This window comes from Engystomops pustulosus, chromosome 2 (genome assembly GCF_040894005.1).
Source record: "Engystomops pustulosus chromosome 2, aEngPut4.maternal, whole genome shotgun sequence".
In the NCBI taxonomy this organism is placed as follows: Eukaryota; Metazoa; Chordata; class Amphibia; order Anura; family Leptodactylidae; genus Engystomops; species Engystomops pustulosus.
In genome coordinates, this window is record NC_092412.1 from 230,991,097 (window position 1) to 231,014,673 (window position 23,577).

General features: G+C 39.6%; 1 protein-coding gene across 3 annotated transcripts in view; it reads left to right on the forward strand.

Annotated features, from left to right (window-relative positions):
• COL8A1 (collagen type VIII alpha 1 chain) overlaps positions 1-23,577 on the forward strand; it is a 55,679-nt gene that overhangs the window by 22,642 nt on the left and 9,460 nt on the right. The window contains exons 2-3 of one of the 3 annotated variants that reach the window (XM_072138493.1): positions 693-708; positions 10,394-10,406. In XM_072138493.1, coding sequence (XP_071994594.1) covers positions 693-708; positions 10,394-10,406 — 29 coding nt within the window. Of the gene's footprint in view, positions 1-692; positions 709-10,393; positions 10,407-12,835; positions 12,896-13,665; positions 13,743-23,577 lie in introns of those variants that run through there. The other 2 variants (XM_072138492.1, XM_072138491.1) reach the window with 2 other exon arrangements.

Consider the following 23,577-nt stretch of genomic DNA (forward strand, 5'->3'; position numbering starts at 1 on the left):
ACTTTGGACTGTATTGGCATCCAGAAGATGCCAATGTAGTTTAAAGCAGTGCTGGATCACAGAGCGATAGTTTCTCTTCTCTCTATAAACAGCAGTAGATCTACCTATAACACAACCCATGATCGAATGGGGCCCCAAAGATCATGTCCTAGAGAGTAATGGGAAGCAACCAATCAAGGAAAAAGAGAGGAGAAGGATGCTTATCTGCATCTTCCCTAATTGCTTTGGACTGTATTGGCACCACGAGGAAGCCAATACAGTTAAAATTAATGGCAGAGCAGAGACCAATATTCTTCTCTGCCATTTAGAGCGGAGCTGCAAATCTGGGTGGTAGATTTGCTTGACAATTGTCAAATTGCTCATAATTGCAGAATTTCTTATTATAAATGGGGGAATTAATAATTCCACAAAAGTCAAGTGTTCTGCTTTGTTGGAGCAACTTCCAAACACTTACAAAATATACCTGGCCCGACTTACATAACAATTCATCTTAAAGGGGTTGTCCAAGGGTCATAAAAAATAGCAAAGTGACCCCCGCATGGGTGGGGGACGGGGCAGTCTGAAAAAATAGATATGTAATTAATTCCTTGGTCAGTACTGGTGTCCCTCACCTCAGCCTCTCCATGTCAGACAGCTTCCGTGCCCAGGCGTCACCGCCTGATACAGCGCTGGAACAATAGCCGTGTGAGCAGAGCATGGAGAGACCACGTCACGCTACACCTTTAGATACTGAGGTCAAGTACATGTTTATTTTTTGAGAAGCCCCCCCCCCTGCCCACATTGCTATATTTTATAACTCTCAGACACCCCCATAAGAACTCTCCCTTGATTCTTAGTTGACTTCATCACCCCTCTTCCCCATACTTTCGAAAGTTTTCCCAGATTTCATACAAATCAGGACATTTATGTAGCAGACAGAATGTTAAATCGGTCAATATAATGGTTTTAATTTGGAAGCATCCTTGGCAATCTTTAATAATAACAGGAAAAATGTCAAACATTCTTGATTTCCTCTTCCATTTGTGTTTTTCAGACGCATAGGTATTGCTGTTGGAATGCTGGTTGCTTGCAGAAATAATGCTGCTTTCTTATTTTGGCAGCAAATCACTTCTAGATTTGTTGATATGAGAAAAATAATACTGAGGGGATTTTATCAAGTTTTTCCTGGCATAGTGTCAGCATAGTGACTCCCTGTGCCCAGATCAGACCCGCAAATACATCACAGATATGATACCAGATGAAGCAGGGGGGGTGCTACTCCAGAAACCTCACTAATGGAAGACATTGATGGGGAATTAGGACTCATCATCCATTGTATAGCATTATGTTGGAAGGCTCACTGATAACTGCTTGAAGGAGAAGCGTAGTCCAGATTTATTGTATTGTACAAATACAATAAGTGATCAGATACCTTCTTATTCCTGGCTGGATGCAAATAGATGACATATGCCATGCTATCTTATAGAGATTTTTGCATGCCTCTAAAATGTGAAGCAACTGTGTTATTCCGTGTCTCAACGGGTGCAGAGTCTCCACAATACCCTATGTTGAGCCCCCCCTAGCAACCCAGGTTTATTTGAGGCACCCTCTCCCGGCGAAAAGTGCCGGACATTATGGTTAATTTATGGCCTATAATCAGGCTATTTCCCGCAATTTATCTATTTTACATAATTGAACCTGTCCTTTTGCTCTGGCTTCTGCTTGTTTACTGTATCTGAGGTTGTTCCACCCATTGTGATCTGTCTGTTATACCACCACAAACATACTCTATCTGTCCTGACCTCATTCAAACTCATTCTTGCCAATTCCATTGGTTCAACGCACCACTGTCTCTTGACCTGTTCATGTGCCACTAAAGTCTTCCCAAGGTAGGGTGAAAAGTCAAGCGTGTGAAACATCTATAAATCTTGTACGTTAAAAAATAGTTGGTTGACATGGATCTAGATGCTTAAATATCCATTTATTGGCTAGAGAAGCCATGCATTGCCACACTTGAGCAAATGGGCAACCATGGTCAGCTGACAACCCTCTACGGGAGGTGATGCTCTTTCGGCATATATGAGGGCATATTGAGGAGCAATAGGGGGCTGTATATGAAACAACCCCTGTAACTTGAAAAGCCTATTTTTGTTGTGTCCTAATTCTCCCTAACTATGTGTAGTCTAGCCGGATCTAGGAGCTCATGCTATGGTCCAACTGTGGCTCAAGCTCTGTCACTATGAAGTCCAGCAGAAGACAAACTAAGTTGGAGCCAATCACTTGCTACAGGGTATTTTTCTTATAGAATAATCCAAAAATAATGTCTTTGACATTCTTGGTCATACTATTGATTATAATACCATGTGGGTGATAGGTGAAAGCGAGTCCTTAGATTTATAGGAACATCAATCTGACACTGGTTAAAATTGAAACAATCTTGAAAGCTTCTAGTGGGAATATACATAAAGCATTGTGATGAAATAGCTTTGGACAGGAATTGGTAGAGGAAAGTAGTAGGGTAATAATTCATCTAATAATAGCAGGCCAAATATATGCTTCACTAAATTCAAGAACCAAGTGTATCTGAATGGTTCAGAGGACACTTAGTGATCCAGGCCTTCATGGAAGAATTACTGCAAAGAAGCTATAACTAAAGGAGACAAATTAGAAGTAGACACTTTCTGGGACCAAGAAACAGGGAGTGTCCTCTACCCAAATGGAAATATTCTATTTTTGGTCAAACTGTTTGCTTTTTGTTGCCAATCTCTTTGTGAGGTATATGTAACACACCAAATTTGGCAGCAGAGTTTGTACCTACTCTATATTGAGTATTGGGACACTTCTACATTGTATCTACAACAAATTCTTCAGGACAAGCTATTCTTTCACAAATGTTGATGAAGGTAAAACTAGGGTCTGGATTTTATACGGTGGGGCTAATGGGTCACGTTAGTATTAACAAGTCATATTAATAGTGTATGTAGTGATTGTGTAAATCTACTTGGATTGTGCCAACCCCAATGCAGCAGGGGTTGACTTGAGCCACCATCTGTTCTGGTGAAACATGTTCGTGTAACCTTCTGGTTAATTTTTTGATCAGCTGGATTTTTTTTATATTATATTGGGAATTTTTATGGATTAAATAGTACATTTTTTTAAATAGTATTCGATGTGCCAGTTGCTGTGTTCTATATGTCTTTATTAGATTAAAGAATTATCAGACTTAAGCTGCAGGACCACAAGTTTCCACAACACCTTTCTCCTCCCCTGTGTGTCCCCAGTAGAGTAGTCCTGAACTCCAATCACTTGATCAAATCCAAGTGCAGATAATTTGGAATCAGTCAGATAACAGAGAAGCTACCAATGCCCTTTATATACCAGAAACCCATCAAAAGCATTTCAGATGGTCATATTCAGATGGTCATATTCGTTAAAGGAAGTTTACCATCAAATTTTACTCATAGATCCAGTCACTGTAACTGTGGTAATCTTCTTATGTTTGTTATCCATGTCCTTCTAAAATTCACTTTAAAAATTATGCTACCCTAGCCCTTCTGCAATCTACACTCTCCCCCTGCTTCCTCACCACTTTTGCAGGGAGCTGTGAGTGCTCACTGGACACATGCTGAGGAAGCAGGGGGAGCGTGAGACGGTGATTGTTCAGTATCAAAGCTGGAAGCTATATATAAATATAGATTCTCATTATCTGGTGCAGACACAAACCAATGGATTCTCATACAAACCAATAGAGAACATATAAACTCAGTGTCGGACTTGCCCACCAGAGCACTGGAGAATTTGGTGGCTTCATTACTGGATCCAGAGACACAGCAGAAGACAAAGTAATTTGAAGGCTGGTAGGGTCTATCTGATAAATGGTGGGCCCAAAGTATATTTTTATCTGGTGGGGCCAAGTCACCCCGGTCAGACACTGCATAAACTCCATGCAGATGGCCCCTTACGAGCGAGTGCACTCCAAGAAATACACACCTAGGCTACAGGAATTTCCTGGACTTAACCTCTTATGACCAATGGACTTGCTGAGTTCTATTCAATGATCCATGGTTCAGTCTGGGAAATCTCCAGTGAACAGTGTGTTTTTCTCGGATTTCAATCATTCGTATACAACAAGTCTAAGGAGATTTAAATTCAGGTCCCGGGGATAAAAGTTTCATAAGATTCATACAAAAAGTAAAAACACTAAAAAGGTAGAACATATTCTCTGCAGCCACCAGTTCAAAAGATATATTAAGGGAAGCTTGACAAAGCAGAGTTTGGGGTTGGCAAACTCCGTCAAGGTGTCAGCAATACTTGCTGCCCGAAACCCGGTCAACTGAACAAAAGGCGTCGCGTCAAGCGAGTTGAGTTCAGGACGTTAAACCTGGGCCCTAAACAAGACAAAACATCTTACCCTCATTTGTATGGGAGTGGATATGTTTTAGGAAAATGATAATATTCATAAGTTCTTGCAGTTATTATGAGATAGTGAATTTTGACATTTCACTTGAAATCTAAAATTATTCAAAACAGACAATTGCTATTCAGGTTGTGGATCCATGTTGTGAGTTGCCGTTATGGATATGGATCCTCACCAAGTCATTGTTCCAATTCCTCGCGCTGTTCTCCATTAAGCTGAGTTGCCATAATAATATTTTATTTACACTAGTGGGATGTAGTCATGTGGGATTTTGTTCTTCCAGGTGCATGAATTGGCCATCTAGGACGATGTCTTTCATACTTTTGTCTAAGATTCATGAAATAACATAAAAATTTATGAGCACATTAATGTCAAGATGCTTCATTATTGGATCGGCAACCACATTTGTTTTAGTTCTTTCATATTTCAGTAATCCCATTTATTTGATTTCTTGATCCCTAATCTTAGTTAATCCCCTTGTGAGATGTTGTATGTTTCCATACTTGAATGGAAATTGGACCAAAGAGTCTACTTTGGAACCGGTGAGGTTTGATCCACTTCGACAGTGGATTTGTAAGCCAATGATGGAAAGCCAATGCCACCGAAAGAGAACTTTGAAGTGAATGCAATTTTGCAAAGTAGAAAATTATTAACACCAGGAGCGGATGTAAAAAAACCATACTGAATAACGCTGCTAGATGTGTCCCCAGATGTACTGTATGCTAGACCCACAAGTCATGCACTGACCCCACAAGTGGTAAAAGTTTATACCAAAATTATAAAGTTTATGACAATTTATCTTCAATATAATGGAAATAACTCAATTCAATGGAATCTATATCACACTATACTCTGTTTATCGCTAAAATCTGAGTTCTCGAGTTGCAAGATTACAGAGTATATTATCTGTACTATAATGTCATGGTGTGAAATATCCCATAATTGTGACATCGATAAGCACATTATCTGGTTACTGTAACATCACTAAGAGAATTATCTCTGTATATTGTCTATGTACAGTGACATCAATGTGTGTATTATCTCTGTACCGTGACATTATTGTGTGTATTATCTCTGTATTTTACATCACCATTTGCAAGCATGAATCTTTTATTCTATTTTTACTGGGGTCAGGAAGTAAGTGTTCTCCTTACAGAGACTTGTCCAATTGAGGCCGACTTGGAGGTGTGTGGAGACTTATAGCCATTGACGCTCCACTAGGGGATTCTTGGAAAATATGCAAATATGTTTTTCAGGATTGGATAAAGAAAACCACGCCTCTTGTAGCTACCTTGTAAGGCAGCAAGTTTGACATCAAGCATGACTTTCAGGAAGCCTAATAGCATGATGTGGGATTAAAACCAAAACAGTATATATATTCCAAAAGGAACAGACTCCCGGCTGTATACATGCTTGATGTCACAGGAGCTGCCTTAAAGGGTAGCTTAAAGCGGTGTGATTTGCATATTTTCCCAGAATTTTCTAGTGGGGTGTCAATGGCAATAAGGCACTCAGCCGTTGTGAGGATATACATCCCCACAGACAGCTATGGCGCCTGGGCGGCGGTACACCATACTGCGGCGGAAACATTGCAATGAGCATTTAGTTTACTAAACCACAGATTACTACAACAAAACTCTTGTCTCCCTACAATCCAAGGAGAACATACCTAGAAAATTGACCCTTATTATTTAAAGGGAATTTTAAGACACCCAATGTGTAACCCAAGATACGTGACTAATGTGTGTTACATAGTATAAAGTTTTGACTTTCGGAAAGCGGAAAATAAAATTTCCGAGGAGCCACTGACTCAGCAATCTCCCACAATGGCCACCAAGTAACACAGTCAGTAAATGTCAGTGCTCAAATCCCACCTGTCCACAGGTTAAAAATTGAAAGATCTCCCAGGTTCCCTGTTTTTCTCTCCGTTCCCTTCCACTGGATCCAATTGCAGTCCTCGTATCACCTCCGTGCCCTCTTAAGGCTTCTTCCGGGGCATGGCGTTTGACGCAGATATATAAGTATATAATATCCATAGGATGAAGAGGTGTTTGGCGCTGAATGCTTTTATTGAAACGCGCGATTTTAACCTACATCTTGTAAGTACATACAATAAAAATTCTTCCTTTACCCTGGAAGCCTGCACTATTTCTCCATACATTTCCCGACATAGGACCTGCAGCACACCACGGGCACGGAGGTGATACAAGGACTGCAATTGGATCCCGTGGAAGGGAACGGAGAGAAAAACAGGGAACCTGGGAGATCTTTCATTTTGAACCTGCGGACAGGTGGTGAGACCACTCATTGAGACTGAATAGCTATTTTTAAAGAGTTGAGCACTGACATTTACTATGTGTGTTACATACATGAAATGGATTTCATGAAAATCTATAAGTTTCCACTGTAATTTTTCAACTTGCTATAAAAACGAAGCAGAATCACAATCATACTATTTTTATGTCTCCTTTAAGTGTCATCCTTCCAGTAGGGCTGGGTCATTTCTTTAAATGGTAACCACCCAAAAAACTTCTTGATTCCTCCAAAGACTTTTTACATTTACTGGCGCAGCGCCGGAGGAAACAGAAGGAAACTAGACAAGGGTGTCGTTGTCTTCTGTTGCCCAATGTTGCATGTAGAACATTCCATTAAGGCCTATGAATCCAATTATGAAAACAATTCTTGGAACAACGTGCGTTCCTGTTTTCCCATCTTCAGCTGAGCCTATGGCCAAATAGTCTACATCATTACTAACAAAATCTGTGTTTATTTTTGCAAAGCTGAAAATCGCTATTCTCTCTCTCTTCCCAACACTTTAATCTGTTCTCTTCCATTGACTTCAAATCTTGTTTATTAACATGTAAAATGGATGCAGTCAAAACAGCTCAGATTTGGATAAATGGTCCAAACAGCCAAAGGAAAAAAAAAATCCAGCCTAGTGATTAAAGACAGAATCTAGTTGATTAGCTCGTCTCGGATTATTGTCATTGATTACCAGAATTTTATACTCTGGCGGTTTTCTGAACATCTGTAAGCCTGATGTCCGTGCTCTGATCCAAGCTGACCGTCCGCCAGTCTGGGCTCAGCCTCCGCCAGAAAAAAAAATTGAGGTCAGGTATTACTTAAGATTTACATTGATGGATAAATATCTAAATTTTCCTCCTATTTTAAATGTATTTAGAGGTATAAGCATTTCTAATGTTTAGGGATATAGGGATCAGAATCTATCCTGAAAATCCTAAAAAAGAACTGTACTCAAAAATATCAAAACTCTAATCCAGAGTCCAGCAGAAGACAATGTTGACCAAACCAGGACTCAACAAGAGATGTAATTTTATAATTATTATCATTATTTATTAATATTTTTGAATATCTTCCATACCAGTTCCAGTACCAGTACCAATTTTAAGACCACTTTTCAATAAATCTCTTTTATTAGACATCCGCATGTCTCTGCATGTATAAATGTACCTGTACCTTTGCCTCCTTTGAGAGCTTCGGCCTTTCCCTCTTCTCACAGTGCTGCCCTCTGCATATATACAAAACCTCCTTCAGTCCATTCTAATAGTGTCACCCACTGTGTCTCTCTTCTCACAGTCCGTTTCACTGACAGACAAAGTTAGAAGGAAGGGGTAGCAGGATGAGTCAAAACATCTTTCTGCTGCTCCTCTTATTCATCAGAGCTCAGACATGTAAACAAAGATCCATGTAGAGTGTACAGAGAGCACAAAAGTAAGTAGCAGGACTGCTGAATCATTTGATGAACATTTAGGGATTATTATTAAGGTAGTAAAGGCATAAGGGCAAGTTATGTAAAAGAGTGACCAAGCCATTTAAGTGATTGCCCCACAGGATAACTAATACATGTCTCATTTCTTGGATCCCCTGTGTTCTTCCTAGTATGAAAGTACAGAGAGGAAGGGTGGCAGTAGATAGTATACCCTGCCATGCAAGAGGGAGATTAGTTCATTCAGTTCTTTTAATTCTTAATTGATTGATCTTTCACTTTCATTTCCACTAATCAATCTGACCGTAGTCTTACTGTGGTCCAACAGTTTGAGATTATTGGAAATCTGGGTCTATGATTTGGTGGACCTCTTAGTGATGGGAGTCTCTGAAATGTCCTTAGTGGTAGAAACCCTTTAAAGAAAGCTTGACACCATCTTTTACAGCCCTGAACTAACAACACTCTTAGGTAAGGTATGAAATATTCTCAACATTCCCATGGCTGTTTAGAAAAAAATGTGAAATTAACATTCAAATGAACTACAAAGGGGGAATTGTATCTCAGTTTGTTTGTTTGTTTGTTTGTTTTTTGTATAATTGTCTCTTTTGTTAGATCTTTTTTGCACCTTATGCATGTTTATGCCATTTTTCTTGTGTAACATGTTTAGTTTTTCATGTCTTGGCAGGTGTGACTTTTGTTTTTTTAGATATTTTGTTGCAAATGTTGCAAATCCAAATGGACACAAGTCCATGTGGATGTACAGGAGTCTACGATACTGTAAATTTTGGACATTTGCACATGATTTAGACTGTTGTCTAAAAAATGGAGACGTATCAAACCTTGAAATTGGGCCACAAAACAAATGATTGAAAGTAAACTGAATTTAGAATCAACTGTGAAAGCAACGTTTAAAAAAAAAAAAACACAAACTTTCAATTCCCAACAGGTTATGTGCTTTGCATGTGCTCCTTAAAACAGGGTCCAAGAAAAAAAAAAATTGCCATATCCTGCCATACGTAGTATAATGCCCTTGCATGGCAAGAAGCGCCTAAGTTGCAAAAATAAACATAAAAATGACAAATAAGGCAAAAATTACAGGGAACATCTGGAAAGTAAAGATACATAAGGCAAACTTCACAAAGTGCAGGAAAAAGAGTACTGGAGAAATAACAGCAACAGTTGCAGTAATGAGTTGCAAGACAACAAAAAGTTGCAAAAATAAAGAGAAAAAAACAGCAGAACTAAAGATTCACTTTAGTAAGTAGCTCCTAGTGCTGTTCTTGTAGGTGACAGGTCCTCTTTAAAATTAAAGAGATAATTCTGAAAAAAGAATATTTCATATTTCATACCCTATCTCTGAGGCCTTTAAGTATGTACTTCATTAGTTACTCTAGGTGTTAAATGGTGTTTACCAGGCTACAAATATTTAAGACCTATCCTTAGGATAGCTTGTCAATATAATATCAAAGAGGGCCTGACATTGGAAACCCTCAATGAGCAGCTTTCAATCAACATAGAATATGACAGGAAGCAGACAGCTCCACTTCCTGTTTGGTGGCCAAGATGAGTAATTGCAGCTCAGCTGCAATTGAGATCTGATGTGCAATAACCAGGTTACTCCAGGATCAGTAGATCAACACCTATTAAAGGATGCAAGGAGGTAATGAAATGTTCTCTTTAAGCAGCAAAGACCCTGCCTGGAATAATACACCTCTTTGTGGACACCTGCTGGGGAAGGGAGGGTCATTAGGATTAACATAATTTATGTCCAGGGTTCACTGGAGGTGCACTATAAGTTGTTGACAACACTTTCAATGCCATCTAAAATATTATGAGACTCCTCTGAAAACATGAAATTTAAGCCAGAGATCAAGCTTCATAATTCCCAAAGTTTCAAGCGTTTACAGTGGATTTTGCTGTAAGTGTCAGATGTAAGCGCTCTGCCAGATTGCTGAAATAAACGGTTACCTAATTCCCAGCTACATAAAAGGTGTTATTGTTCCATAAGCAGCTACTGTGGTAGAGCTGCAGATATTTTAAGAGCATTAGTTGATGTAGATTTCAAGAAAGGGGGTAGAGACAATAATTCAATACAAGCTTTAATAGCAAATTATATTACAAAAAGGATTACATAGCCCCGGCCCGGTCTATTTATTCCTACAGTATGTTCTGTTCAACTAATGATATTCTTAGAATTTGTCATATTTGCAGATATTTACATTTAGCTTTTAAAGAGAACCTGTCCATGGATTATTTGGAAGAGAACTAAGATAGTGATGTTCAGTTGTGCAACTACCGGGCTAGCAGCCATAGCAGCTGCTATGGGGCCCATAGTGTCAGGGGGCCCAGCATCTGGGTATAAGATGTGTATTGGGCGTGTATATACTGTATGTGTGTATTTGAGTGTATAATTGTGTGTGATAGTAACTCACATGTGTTAGTATAGAAAGATATATATATGGGTAGGGGGGTCCTATGCAGAAATCTCCTAGTTACACCCCTGGTGGTGTTATAGATCTTAAAGCGGTTGTCCTCTTTCAGCAAATATTTGATATGGTCTGGGTAAGGAAAAGTTTTACAATTTTCCAATATACTTTCTGTATCATTTCCTCACGGTTTTCTAGATCTCTGCTTGCTGTGCTGCTATAAAAAGCTTCTATGCTTACTTCCAGTGGATAGAAATCTGTCCATGGTCATGTGATGTACCCGTGTACAAGCTGTTATTATCAGTGAGAGTAATAGAAGCCGTGTGATAATAATGGCTCGAGCATCTGTCTGTCCATCACATCACATGGACAGATTACTATCCGCTGGAAGTAAACATAGAAGCTTTCTATAGTAGGACAGCAAGCAGAGATCTAGAAAACTGTGATTTATTGATACAGAAAGAAAATTGGAAAATTGTAGAACTTTTCCTTACTCAAACCATTTCAAATATTTGCAGAAAGTGGACAACCCCTTTAATGTATAAATGTATCACTATATCATTGTTGAAATTCATTGTTTCATAATAGGAGGAGTAATATATTTATATATGGAAGATGAATGTTTACGTGAGAATGTACTAATAATATATTATTGAATTCCACCAATACTAAAATGCCACCTTTCTCCAGGAATCTGCCAGAGTTTTACAGCAGCCGGTAGTAACCTGGGGATGGAAGATTTTTTAATTAATTTTGTTGTTCAGAATCAGATATACAGACGGTCCCCTACTTAAGGACACCCAACTTACAGACAAGCCATAGTTACAGACAGACCCCTCTAACCCCTGGTGAAGCTTTCTGAATGCTTTACTATAGTCCCAGACTGCAATGATCAGCTGTAAGGAGTCTGTAATGAAGCTTTACTGATAATCCTTGGTCCTATTACAGCAAAAAATGTTTAACTCCAATCGTCACTGGGGCCAAAAAATTTTTTCTGGATCAACAATAATAAAATATACAGTTTCGACTTACAAATAAATATAACTTAAGAATAAACCTCCGGACCCTATCTTGTACGTAACCGGGGACTGCCTGTAAACACACATTACTAAGTTCAAAAATCTATTGTCCCATTATTTCACAAAAATTATATACCAGTGTTTCTCAATTAGTGGCTTAGGAGCCACGTGCAACTATTAAGGCCACTGCATGGGGGTTTCCTAGCTGTAAGCAATTGTAAATAATATGTAATAATGGTAACATGGAGTTTATAGCATTACTGGAGATTGGTATTAGAGTCCAAACCAATTTTCTACTATGTAGGATGAAAGCCATCAGTCTGATAAATCCTTTGTTTGTTAGGTTTTTGTTTGTTTTTACTCAGAGTAGCTCATTGCCATGTATATTTTCATATTTGACATCATTCAGCTCTGTAAGGACATCCAGGATTATCCAGTGATTCTAAAGCGTTAAAGGGGTGTTCCCATTTCAGCAAATTATTGTCATTGTTTGCATATTAAAAAGTTATACAATTTAGCTATATACTTTCTGTATCAATTCCTCACTGTTTTCTAGATCTCTGCTTGCTGTCATTGCATAGGAAGCTTCTATGTTTACTACCAGTAGACAGAATCTGACCATGGTCACACAGGTGCACGGCTCGTTAGTATCATAGAGAGTAATCAGAGCTGTGTGATATAACGAGCCGTGCACCTGTGTGACCATGGTCAGATTTCTGTCCACTGGTAACGAACATAGAAGCTTTCTATAGAATGGCAGCAAGCAGAGATCTTGAAAACCTTTAGTAATTGATACAGAAAGTATATTGGAAAATTGTATAACTTTTTATAATACAAACAATGACATTAATTTGTTGAAATAAAAAAACCCCTTTAAGTCATTAGACAAATTATCAACTTCTCTTTAACTATCAGTGGAGTACAGGACTGAAAGCTGATTTGCACAAACTTAAATAAAGAAGAAAGGCAGGGGAAAAAGAAGGACATAGGGATGGATTTTTCTTTAACTATATCACAAAGTTTACTATTTATTTATGAAATTAGGTTAAACATCTGGTTACATTTTATGGATATATGACACTAAGAAAGACTGCAAAACAAAAAATGATGGCCAAACATAGACACATAAAGGATATAACACTCTAAAAGTACTAATTCTACTTTCTCATTTTCCTAATTTGCAGTCTAGCCTCTTAGCCATACACGCTGTGGATTTCCATCATAAGTACATCAGGACACATGATCTTCAATCTAAGAGAGCTGTAAATCTCAGTGCAGTCTGTGAATAATGAGACATTCATATTTGATACTGATCATCACTTAAAAGGTAACATATTTGCAGACACACTACAAAATCTGCAGCAACTATTTTTTCCTAATATGGCTGTTGTTTTCCTTTAACGGACGCTGCATTATTTGTTACGTTAAGATTTTATTCACATTTCATTTTTTGAATATGTTCAGCTGAAAAAAAACTTCCTGCGGTAATGCTGAACATATACCGAGACACATGCTGGCAGATATAGGCATCCATCTTGCCTCCATCTGCTCAGTATATGTTGCATCCATCAATCTTCTTGCTTCCTGCTACAAATTGATGTACGAGTTCAACAGAGGCCATAGTTTATGCTGGATGGATGCAACTGTATGGCATCCATCCCCAGCCTCTGCTGAGCGTACGCTGTTACAGAGGGATACGTTTTATCCCTCTGTTGTAAGGATACGTTTAGGCCTCTTTTCTTAGGATACATTCTCACCCTCAAAGGGTTACGCACGTGTGGGTGGAAATCGATTCAAAAAGTTGAAAAATTAGTGTAAAAAAATTAGATTGTACAATAATATTGCTCTTTTTTTGCATAATGCCACCATACAGAAAATAAATACAGCCGTCATACTTCTGATTTTGAAGACCATAAAGGGTCTACATCTTGTCCAATATCTGTCATTTACCAGTAAATTTGACAAATAAACATAAAACACAAGTCTGAACAGAAGCTAAAACAACCCAAAAAGTTGGAGAATAGCATTTTTATGAAAAAATATAGCAGCATTATTTATTTAGTATTTAATGACTGACTGTACGCTCCTTTGTTTCAGGTGCTTATTGGAGACAGAGATTTCTACCCACATTTATATGAAAAAGAGGATTTTCTTTGCCACCTCAAAGCTTAAATGTAAGTTATATATAATTATCGCAGACTATGATATTCATGATATGTATATTTCGTGTTGTGAGGACAAGCATGTGGTAAAATACTGGGCCTCTTCTATCTGAGCAGTAAGGATTCCTTTGTGAACCATAGCAACTAATTAGAGGGTGTCTTTCATTTCTGAAAGTGGTCTGGAAAATTGAAAGCTGAATTCTGACTGGTTGCTATAGGCTACGAAGACAGTTTTGATAAAGGAGGCCTAGTTTTTAGAACCATATCTTGCAAACACAAAAATCATGTGATCTATAAACATATGAGGAAAAATTACCTCACAAAAATGATAAATAAACCAATAAGTAAATGTTAAGGAGGTTGGAGAATCCAGTGTACCCTAAGCTGTTCTGACAGAAAGGGTCATAACAATTTGCATTTGCAGTGAATTTTAATATATGTGACATAAAAGGGGTTCTCCAGCCCCTCTAACTTGAGGATCGGTGGGGGTATCAGTGATAGGACCCCCATGGAACACAAAAATGGGGGTCTGTTATACCCCCATCGGATGCCCATGGTGAAGAGAGCAGCCGGTTGTGAATGCTTTAAACCCTTACTAATAGATCCAGGCACATTGACTATTGTAATTGCAACAGCCCCCACCGGGGCCTAGCCTTCTTCTTGGCGCCTGAAGGCAGCCAGTGCCCAGAATACCGGAGTGGCTGGCGGTTGCGGCCTCTGCCTTGCATTGGCAGGGGTGTTGCATAATCTTCTTATATTTGTTATCAATGGATTCCTTCCTTCTAAAGTAAACTAATGCTAATAAGCCAGAAGGACTCTTAAAGGGCGTTAACAGAGCCCCTTAATGTTGTAGCTTCACAGGTTGTTACACTGTTCAGGAGCACATATCACCCAGTCCCTGCTCTCTTGACACTTCCCCCCTCCCTCTCACACAGTATAATAGCTTGTAAAGCTACAACACCCAGGGGCTTTGGTTACACCCACCATAGCACTTTTGGCTTGTTGATTTTAGAAGGAAGTAGGGCAAGGATAACAAATATATGAAGAGACCACAGTATCTATGGATCTATAAGTTAAAAAGTGCCCTTGTTTATCATGATAGATTTTGATGGTAGATTTTCTTCAACATAAAAAGCCCTATAATACAGACATGGGCACCTGCACCGTATTAACGCCTATGCTGCAGTATTGCATTCTAATTCACCTTCCCTTTTTCAGCCCATTGAAATGTATAGATTGCCAACACACATGTTTACACAACTCTCCTTTCATATAAGGGAACACAGAACCCCATTACAGTGTGGTTAGACCCTCACTAATTAAACAATCAACACCTATCCTCTAAATGGGTGTTATATTTGAATCATGAGACAACCCCTTTAAGGATTATGCTTTAATTCAAGGAGTCCTAAAAGAAATTGTTTGAACTTAAAGGTCTGCTTCAATGCTAGTAGCGTAAAGGGGCCCATAGAGAGTCTCCCCCCAATATAAGAAGACCAATGCTATAAATTATACATTATTTTCCAGATGCCTGGTGCAAGTTGCGCCAGTGCCAGTAGATGTATTTTTTCACAGATGGCTTTCTGAGTAGAAAATATATTGAAAATTAAAAAGCCAATAAATCTCAAACCAAAATGTACCATCAATAAAATGTTCAAATGGCTGGATTAATATGAGAACAACTTGGAGGCAACTTTACAGCTGGATCTGCAGCTGCGAGGTCAACAACCTGGACAGTAAAAAGTACGACATGTACAATGGACAATGGACACTGGATAGCAGATCAAAATGCTGAGATGTTTGGCCAGTTTGATGTTCCTCATCAATATTCGGATAGAAATATGGGTTATGTCTTACCATTCACTGATCATAACTTGTATCATAGAAACAACTTGCTAAGTAAAGAACAAGTGAGCACGTACTCAGAAAAACTTTGGTTTGCTTTCCCATTGGAAAGATCATGGGAAAGTGAAGCTCGACATCAGCCAATGTGTCATCAGAGGGTGACTCTCAGCTTATTAAACAGCCAAGATGATGTCACTAGATAACTTTGCTTCTACTGAGAATCCCTTGAGAAGATATGAATAGCTTAGCTCCCAACGTCTGAAATAAAATCATTATGATACTTTCTGACGTTTATGTAAACTTAAAGACTGACGATATTGCAAAAATAACTAGTTCAGAAAAACATTTTATGTTTGGGTATCCTGAAAAGACAAGCAAGTAACTTGGAATCCAACTATATAGGAATCATTCCCTCAAATTTGGGGATAGGTTGTCTTAAGTTTGGGATGATAAAACATAAGAAGAAAGTGTAGGGTGATCCTAGTGCCTGGTTCCAGCACACAACAGTCACATCATCCATGTGCTTGGAGAAGATAGTTGTTCGTTGTTGAAATACGTTGCAATTCTCTGCTGGAATAAAAATTCATTTGATGCTACTAAACATACTCATACTTTGGAAATAGAGAGCCCTTGTATAGACCCAAATCTTCTTTTTAGAAGGTAGAAGAGTTAATAATCTCAGTGTATCCTCACACGCATGCTACTATATTCAGGACAGGACCAGCTAGTGGGGCCCCATAGGGAGGATAGGCAGCAGCTACCGGTACTCCATTAAACACTAAAGGTACTAGGATAACCCTATGGACTGTTCTTTTCCCCAGACTAAACAGGACCAGCCAAATCCTTAAATTTTTTCCACTTTTTGCTAAGATTAATAATAATAATAATAATAAAGATTTATTATTTGCTGTCACACTTGTGCCCCTCTCCATGGCGGCACCCTCCCCGAACCTCCCCTCTCTTGGTTTCTGCTTCCATCCCAGCCAGTTGGCGCGCGCGTTCCCTAGGGTGTGCGCACACCAGCTCTTGAAGATTTAAAGGGCCAGTACACCTCCGATTGGTGCTGGCCACTTCTGGGTTTTCTATTTAAACTGGCTGTTCCCATCAACCCCCGCCGGATCTTTGAGCTATATGCCTGAGAGAAGCTTTTCATTGCGTTCCTTGTTACTCGTATCCTGACCTCCTGTTGTGACCTCTGACCTGACCCTGACCATGCTCCTTCGCTGCCAGCCCTGACCTTCTGCTCCATATCAGTTTCTGCATCATTGCCACCTGTTCCTATCCGGAGACGCACCTGTGGAACAACCTGGTGGCACCACACCCCAGAAAGACCATCCTGCTTCACGGCGGGCTCTGGTGCAGACAGGATGCCACTTAGATTCTATATGTACCTATATACAGGCCTTGTACAACAAAGTACACAAAATATATGCATAAATACCATAATATGAAAAACACAGAATTTTATTGAACAAAATAATAATACACATATGATCACTGCAATAAAAACTACCCATAAAATCAATCCCTAGTGGACTAAAAGTACACCGCCAATCCTGTACAATCACATTGTAAACCACAGTCAGTCAATACATTACAAGTGTAAACATAAGGTTTCAATGTAACACACAAGTCAATCAATATAATATATTACAAGTGTAAACGAGAGGTTATAACATAAACCTAATCTAAATAACATGGAACCTGGTAGGAGGTCATATAAACCAAACAAGACAAAATAAAGTGCATCGTGCAAAATAGCTATATATACCAACCAGGCTGCATATTGAACAGGAGATGTGGCGCTGTACCAGACAACGCGCGTTTCGCCGTCGCTTCCTCAGGGATGTTGGCCCGGATGTTGGCTTGTGTCATCATCTGTGGTGGTCCAGGGGGTTCACTGGCTCCGAGCCCTGACATTTGCTCTGCTACCATTGCAAAAGCCTTCCTTTTGGGAAGAGAAGAAGATAAGTTGTGATCATCTCTTATTGTAAATTTTGGATCCTTTACCAGAACTATCTTTTGTGTTTGATGGTAAAGAGGTGACTGCACGAAAGAAATCTCCAATAGAATGTGTTAAAATAAAAATGAAGGATTTTCTCATTTTTTAAAAAAATATATATTAACATTTAAACATTTTTTAAAAATCACCAAAAATTCGTATATTTCGGTAACATATTCCTTTTGGGAGTAGTTCCAGGAGCTAGATCCATGCCACTTTGAGCCCTCTGATATGTCTGAAGCATTAGAAGCCGGTCTGATGGCAAACCTCTCCTGATCAGAAGATAATTGCTTATTCAGGCATTTCGAGGCTCCCTTATGTGAGAATAGCCGTCTCATCTGCTCTTATTGATCTGCCTGAATACATTCAGCCATAACATTCACAACAATATCTCCAAGGAACAAAACTATAAACTGTTTCTGTTAAGAATGACTGTATAGAAACAGAACCCACTTTATGGCAACATTCCTGAAACGTAAGACAAATATCAAATGGGTAAGATTTGTTTTTATTTAACATCCTCGGAACATATTCCGTCTGCCATAAAGCTCTGAATACATATATCTCAGAGTGTTATATAAACACATCTTACTCATACATGTTCTGTAGCATTCTTAAAATATTAGCAATGTGTGTCTAGAGTCTCTCTTTAAAGGAGGCCATAAACGTCTCCTTCGAATGATGGAGATGGTGTTTCTTTGATTATGTCTACAGACTATGGTGTAAACTCCAGGAATTTTCACATTCCCGCTACTCTTTCAGCACACACTGTGAAGTTTGCTTTGCTAGGGCAAGGTAAATTTTACATTCCTAAATCCTGGGACCCATTACTTAGTTTATGGCTCTATTTATTTTGGGAATGTTTCCCATGAATAGTTGCCCCAATTCTTCTTGGGCAAGGAATTGGCTAGTAATAAAGAAGTCTACAGGTCAGAAGTGTAGGAGGTAAATCTGGGTTCAATAGATCTTCGTGCAGCTTCAGGTTGGTTTGTTATTCCGTAGGTAGAGAAAAGATAAGACTTATATGAGATTAGAAAAATCTGGATGGTTTCCTCTCCAGATAATGCAATGAGCTCTGGGTATATATTCACTTAAAGGGGTTGGTCAATGTTTATTTGTTATCCCCTATTCAAAGGATAGGGGACAGCATTGTGATTAGTGGAGGTCCAACCATTGGGATCTTCACCAATCATGAGGATGAGTTTTGTTCTTCCTGCTTGATGGAACCCTTGTAGACATTAAATGGAGCATCAGGACCCATGCAAACACCAAACGCTCCCCCAGGAACCACGTTTCTTGTGATTCATGGGCGGAGGAATTGTATTTCATTTAATGGGGTTGTTCTAACTATTTACTGTTTAGGTTATTCCCTATCAACATGAAAGGAGATAACAAACTCATTGGTGAGGATGGGAACCTCAAGGATCACAAGCACTCCAGAGAATGTGGGTTCAGTTCTCACTAATGGGCGGCTCTATTTAATTATATTTTAGAGCACCATGCTCGTTAATTTTGAACACTTCATTAAATTGAACCTATTAGCCAGAACAGTAGTGGATTATAATATAATATAATATAAGCGGTTTGGCTGGTAGTCAGTGCGCAAGCCTTCTAGGGTCCCATGGCCATGCAAACCACCCACCATATTTGATATTGTGAAGGACCTTCAACCCTCTTACATCTATTCCTGCTCTCGATACACATGTATACAAGAGCCATTTAAGAGACCTTTTAAGTTCCTCCAAGGATCCTGAAACCGCAGATTTAAAGCAGGGAGAACACAAGTATCCTCCATTCCCCAAGAAACTTAATCCTTGTACCATACGTAGGAAGTGAATTCTAGTCCTAAATATTTATACAGCCCAGGGCCCATGGCAGTCTTAATCCACACCTAAACCAGAACGAGACCCCATTCTCTGGATTTCTGGTGGTCCCATTCTTGTGAATGGGGGTGTCCCAGCAGTCAATTCCTCACCCATGCGGATAGGCCATAACTTAGTTGGTACAACCTCTGAAAGTAAGGCTGAGCTGCAATACCAGAAATAACCACTGACCCAGTATGGTGCTGTTGTAGCAGAGAAAATCTATTAGGGGCATTTATTAATTTGGGCGCAGTAACCGTGCTATGTAAGTGGAATGTAAGTTTGTGGCGCAAGGGATTAGTGAACTGGTGCACGGACTAAATGGTTTAGAGCTCCCTGTACTTGCATTTAGCTGCACCACAAAATGAGTTGGAAAAATAGAAGTGGCAGAAAACTATCGCATTCACAAGCGGCACCAAAAAAAGGGGAGAGATGGTCTGAAAACACCAACAATGTGGTGCCGACACTTCAGAAATTAAGGTGCAATTAAGAAAGAAAAAAACGTTGCCAGTTTTCCGTTTGAAAGGCGATAATAAATGATCCCCTATGATTTCTGATGATAGGGGGTCTGATGTCAGAGGAACTGACACTGGGATAATTGGGATTAGAAACAATCTGTAGTTCTCTTAAGTAAAACAACCAGAAAGCAGCTTTTATATAATATTCTACTCAAATTTTATTTAAGTAAAATGTTAAAGAAAATGTTTTTGCTGCACTTACATTATTTTCATCATTTAGACCATTGTCTCCTGTTAGACTGTCATGTCCTTCATTCGGTTTCCTTGTAACTTTCCCCCTTTGATGTGTATTCGATGTCAGGAAATCACTAGTGTCATTTACTAAAATCTGCCAGTAATTAAGTTGATTTGTGTTCATTGGAGAGAAGTGGAATGTGTAAGGATTGGAGGATCTGGTTTCATTAGCATACGCAAATACTCCTAATTATGGCTGCTTACATCAAGCTGACTTGGCTGTTCTTCTACTTTGGGATTGACTTACAGCACAGAGCAATAGCATTACAGGGCCATGAACTAGGAGTGCAGAAAATATCTGCCCTTTTATCTCTTGTCTCTCAAGATTCTCTTACATAGGTGACTCTTACATTCTGGAAAATTTTGCTTGCCCTAGCCCTTAAATGGGTGGACCCAGGGGTGTAACTCCAGTGGTAGTAGCCATAGCAGCAGCTATGGGGCCCGCAGTGTCAGGGAACCCCGTCATCCAACCTGACACTAAAAAGTAGAGGATGGGGCTCATTTACTAAGGGTCTGCGGTCTGCACTATTGTCGGAATACCTGACGATTTCCGTTTTTTGGCGCACATGATCGGATTTTGGCGCTGGCTTTCACGCAACACAAATCGGGGGGCGGGCCACCGGTTGATCTGACGGATTCGGACAACGTACGGGATTTAACAAAGCACTTACAAGCACTGGGAAGAAGGTGAACTCCGGCGGACCTCATAGGGGGAAGCGACACATGCAGGAAATCGGGCGCACGAGCTAAGTGAATCGCTCCGGACTTCATCTTCATCGGACCACCCGGATCGGGGATCGCGACAGGACCAGGTAAGTAAATTTGCCCTATTATGCTGCACATTGTACAGCATAATATGAATATAACATAATTGTAATGTATATATGCTGTATCTGTGATGTATGTATGTTGTCTGTATATACTGTATGCATGTATATATTCTGTATGTTTGTATATGGCACTGTATGTGTGTATATGCTCTATATGTGTGCACATGAGTATTCAAATATTCACTTCCTATGTAGCCGCGGGCACGGTCGCGCGCATGGTGCGCCGAGTGCGTACCTCCGTGCGCCAAAGCAGCTTCGGCCATAAAGTTTAAAAAGTGTTTTAAACCGCGATACAGCGTTTTAAAACACTAACAAAATTAAGCTCTGGCACCAGCTCACCCTGAGCTGGTGCTTGGTATTGCCTTCTTATACCTACCACTTCAAGTGGTAGGTTTCCTTTAAGGGGTTGTGCAGATTATGAAAATCAAAGCAGATTTCTTCCAAAAACAGCGCCACACCTGAACATGTTGTGTTCTGGTATTGCAACTCAGTTCCATTTATCTCTATGCAACTGATTTGCTATACCAACAGAAACCATGTTCGCTGTTTTTGAAAGAAGGCAGCTATATTTTTCATCCTCCAAACAAGCCCTTTAAAGTGGTTGGCGCTGAGCTAAGTTGCAATACCGGCACAAACCGTGATCAGGTGTGGCGCTGATCTGACCACAGAACAGTTAGGTCAGATCAATTTATGTCAGCAATTTTAGCAATAATGCAGTATTATGTTAAACTGGACAACCCCCTTTAAGATATAAGAGTGATATTCCAGGAATCTGAAAAACCCCTAGGGGAACGGATGGGAGAAAAAAGAAAGCATACTTCCCCTGCATCAGCTACTGGGTCCCATGTTTCTCAGGTACTTCTGTTTTTTTGGGGAAAACCTGAAATTCCAAGGCTTTTTAGGGAGATGAGTGGCCTCCGTGGACCACAGAACATAATTTCCGCTTTCTTGGGCTCTTCGCTTCTTATGTGATCTCATTGGTTCCCTGGGGGCTTTTTACATTCCTAGAAATTCCCTTTGTGTCACCTTACAAATGTATGAAATTATGTGAGGACAATTTATGTAAACTGTCCATATGCAAAAACAATCATTATTGCCCAAAACAACCACATCGCAGCTTTCATTTTTGGTTGGTTGGTAGGCAAAATAAAATCTATTATTTCTTAGACACTTTCAACTGTATCGTCATATGTTATAATTTATTTATCAGTATGAGGAGAAAAGTTAAAGCGCAATAGTTTTGTGTAATATAGAAGTCAATGTCGCCATCTAGTGCTAGTTTAGTAAAATACACATAGCAATCTATGTAAGTTTTTTTTTTTTTTGCTGATTGTTTAAAAACTTTATTCAGGGGCGGATTACGACTGCCATGTGCCCTGGGCTGTAGGAATATTATAGCCCCTACAAGTCTGGAATCACTTACTACATATGGTACTGGAATCAGCTTCTTGGGAAATGGAGGATGTTGCTTTCATTCTGTGGTTTCAGGACCTTTTGAGGACTTCCGTAGGTCCTGAAATGTGTACATGTTATTATGTGTATTGAGAGCAGGAAGGATTTCATATATAAAGGTCCTTCTGAATATAAAATTTGGTGGGTGGCTTCAGTGGCCAAAGGCCCCCTAGAAGGTTTGGGCCCTGGGCTACTGCCCAAATCGTTAGAAAGCAGAATGGATACAGAGATGAGGGCCCACTGTGTAGCAAATTTCACTAAATTTTATGGTGTGTATGGTAACCAAACGGAGTCCTTGTATAACGTGGCCCACTCTCATTACGCATATAGATTGTTTAGTCCAAAGCTACATAGACAACAACAGGTACCCCTTTCTTGAAGGGGAAGTGGACACAAACAAGGTTGAGAGTGTTGATATAAAATTTTAATCTTTATTAATACAAAAACATAAGAGTGCCAATATAATTGGCGCTGGTGTGTATACAAACAATATAACATACAGTATAAAACACATTGGTTTGGCACAGATGAAAAGCGGATATGCCTGAGCAGAGGAGAAAAATTATAGTATGCTGAAACCAGTAAATGTGGAGCTGGACAAAGAGGTGTAATGGATGTGTGGTATCTCCGTAGAATGCATATCTAGGAGAGATGCGCAAAGACTCCTGTGAAAGGAGAATATTGGAGTTTAAAGCTGTCTATAAATGTGTACCAGCTCTTACCAGTAAGGGGTAGTGCAAAGCTCCGCTGCCAGATTTGGACCGCGTCCCCGACGCGCGTTTCGGCTCGGGAGGAGCCTTCGTCTATATTATAATCCACTATTGGCTTTATTGTATTCCTATACACTGTGACAAAATATATGATTTATATATGAAGAGGACAAGCAGAAAGCTGTATAGCCTATGTGTATTATTATATCGGCTCCACTGGCCACAAGCAGAGCCGACGCCAGTACTGGGCATACCCGGGCAAGTGCCAGGGCCCAGGGCTCCTGGGGGGGCCCACATATGACTGTACATATGGAATCCATGGGGGTGACAGGGGCTGTATCTAATGAATCCATAGGAGGTTGATAAACTAGGGAATATTTTAGGAAACCGGAGG